The following is a 1,816-nucleotide window of genomic DNA, read 5'->3' on the forward strand; positions in this document are numbered from 1 at the left end:
ACGACTCAACCAATCCATGAATGGATCAGTTGATGAGAGAGTGTGAAGTGTCCTGTGAGAGGTGAGAGAGAAACCAGAAACTATGAGCTGTAGACTTTGGACTAGCAGAGCAACACCTTGCAGAAAGGAAAAGGGACTTCAGTCCACAAAAGCAGCAGATTGATATATTACATGACTTGTAATGACTTGTAAAATGAGCTGTAACCTCTGTACAGAGAGAGAGAGTGTGTGTGAGAGAGAGTGTGTGTGTGTGTGTGTGTGTGTGCGTGCTTGCATCCATGTGTGCGTGTGCATCTGCATCGTCTAGGTGTTGGATGTTTGTGATTAGCATTTCTCTAATGGGCCTCTACCATTTTTGGGGAGACAATCTGTTGACATCATCAACAAGGGCACATGAGCCGGGTTACTGATTAGGGCCCATGTTCTAACATCTGTTAGATAAGGCCGCGCTCTTGGCCAAAGTCCTGTCAGACCTCCGTACCTCTTCACCACTCGATCTCATCCTTCTACCCCTTCACAGGACCTCTGCTGCCACTCAGGTAAAACTCTTCTCTTTCTACCTTTTTATTTAATTAAATTTTGTTCTGAAGTATGTTTTCTTTGCATTGTGGTTGTGTGTGATTGAATAGAACAAACAGTGGTATTCTCAACTCAAGTCAAACTTTATTTATAAAGCACTTTTATAAATAAAGTGAATAAAAACAGCCATGGTTGACCAAAGTGCTCTACTGTATAAGAACATTATAGTATAGTAAAGACTAACATTGTTTCTACTTCTTGGAGGAGAAAAAATATATATAGTTATACGTAAGTTATTCTCTTTTGTTATTCACTGGTTAAAGCCGTACAAATACCACCTTTCAAACTCCTTTTGGACAGATATTGTCTCAGAATGCTCACATTAGAATGTGATGACCTCTGTGATTCTGTGATGACCTGAACTTGCCGCCTGCTTCCAGGTGTTCATTGTGCTCTTACCGGCTGCTCCTGGCCTGCATCACCATGAGCGTGGAGACCAAGGAGCCACGGGAGGCTTGTTGCTCCAAACTCAAGGTCAGCGTTTCCATCCATTTACAGTAGACGCATCAACAGACTGTATCTCACTGTAGCTACACTTGTGTAGCTCTAAATACTCTGTCCTTGACCTTCACGTTAGGATTATCACTCCCTCTCATCACTCTCTAGGCTAACATAATAATGCATTTTATTTAATTTGCAAACTCAAAGTGCATAAGGACTAGTAGTAGTAGTTATCACCCCTATCCCATTTTCATACAGTATGAGTATGATTGAGGAGTCCTGATAGGTAAACAATGTTTACCTGATAGGTAAACGAGGATGTGAGAGAATGATGAGATGCAGAGAGATACTGTCGGACTGGAGAACTCAGTTGACCACTTGAACAGGGAATACCTGCTGATAAGCCCGGTCTTCTTAAACAACACTGAGTGTGGGTAGTAACTGATCAATTGAATTATCAACAAAAGAGATAACGTGAATATTTGTTTAGTTAAGAATATTTAACTAGTGATGGGATTAATCTCATTGACATTCTCAATCTAACATGTCACAGGACTATTTTGTATGACAAAAGTTTTTGTATAATATGAAAGTGATTGATTTCTTTCAGCCTGAATTGGTGAATGGAGCTGTGGTACAAGGCTGGTTGTTTAATGGTATTGGGTAGCCTGTGACCTAGACGCCACACCCTAACCTAAATAGCTTTAATATTTAACTACATTTACTACACTACATGGCCTCAGCCGTATAGCCTACGGTAAACACTGCAATCTACCAATAACAGGCGCAAATTCGC

The 1,816-nt window shown here is 40.7% G+C and overlaps 1 protein-coding gene across 1 annotated transcript in view; it reads left to right on the forward strand.

Annotated features, from left to right (window-relative positions):
• Window positions 1-414: 414 nt before the first annotated feature.
• Window positions 415-1,816, forward strand: part of LOC311316766 (uncharacterized protein) — a gene marked incomplete at its 3' end in the record, with an annotated part of 25,476 nt that continues 24,074 nt past the window's right edge. The window contains exons 1-2 of the mRNA XM_084447696.1: window positions 415-539; window positions 960-1,053. Of these exons, the coding sequence (XP_084303822.1) occupies window positions 1,003-1,053 (51 nt within the window). The 5' untranslated portion in view covers window positions 415-539; window positions 960-1,002. The remainder of the gene's footprint in view (window positions 540-959; window positions 1,054-1,816) is intronic.

This window comes from Borostomias antarcticus (genome assembly GCF_949987555.1).
Source record: "Borostomias antarcticus genome assembly, chromosome: 13".
Lineage (NCBI taxonomy): Eukaryota > Metazoa > Chordata > Actinopteri > Stomiiformes > Stomiidae > Borostomias > Borostomias antarcticus.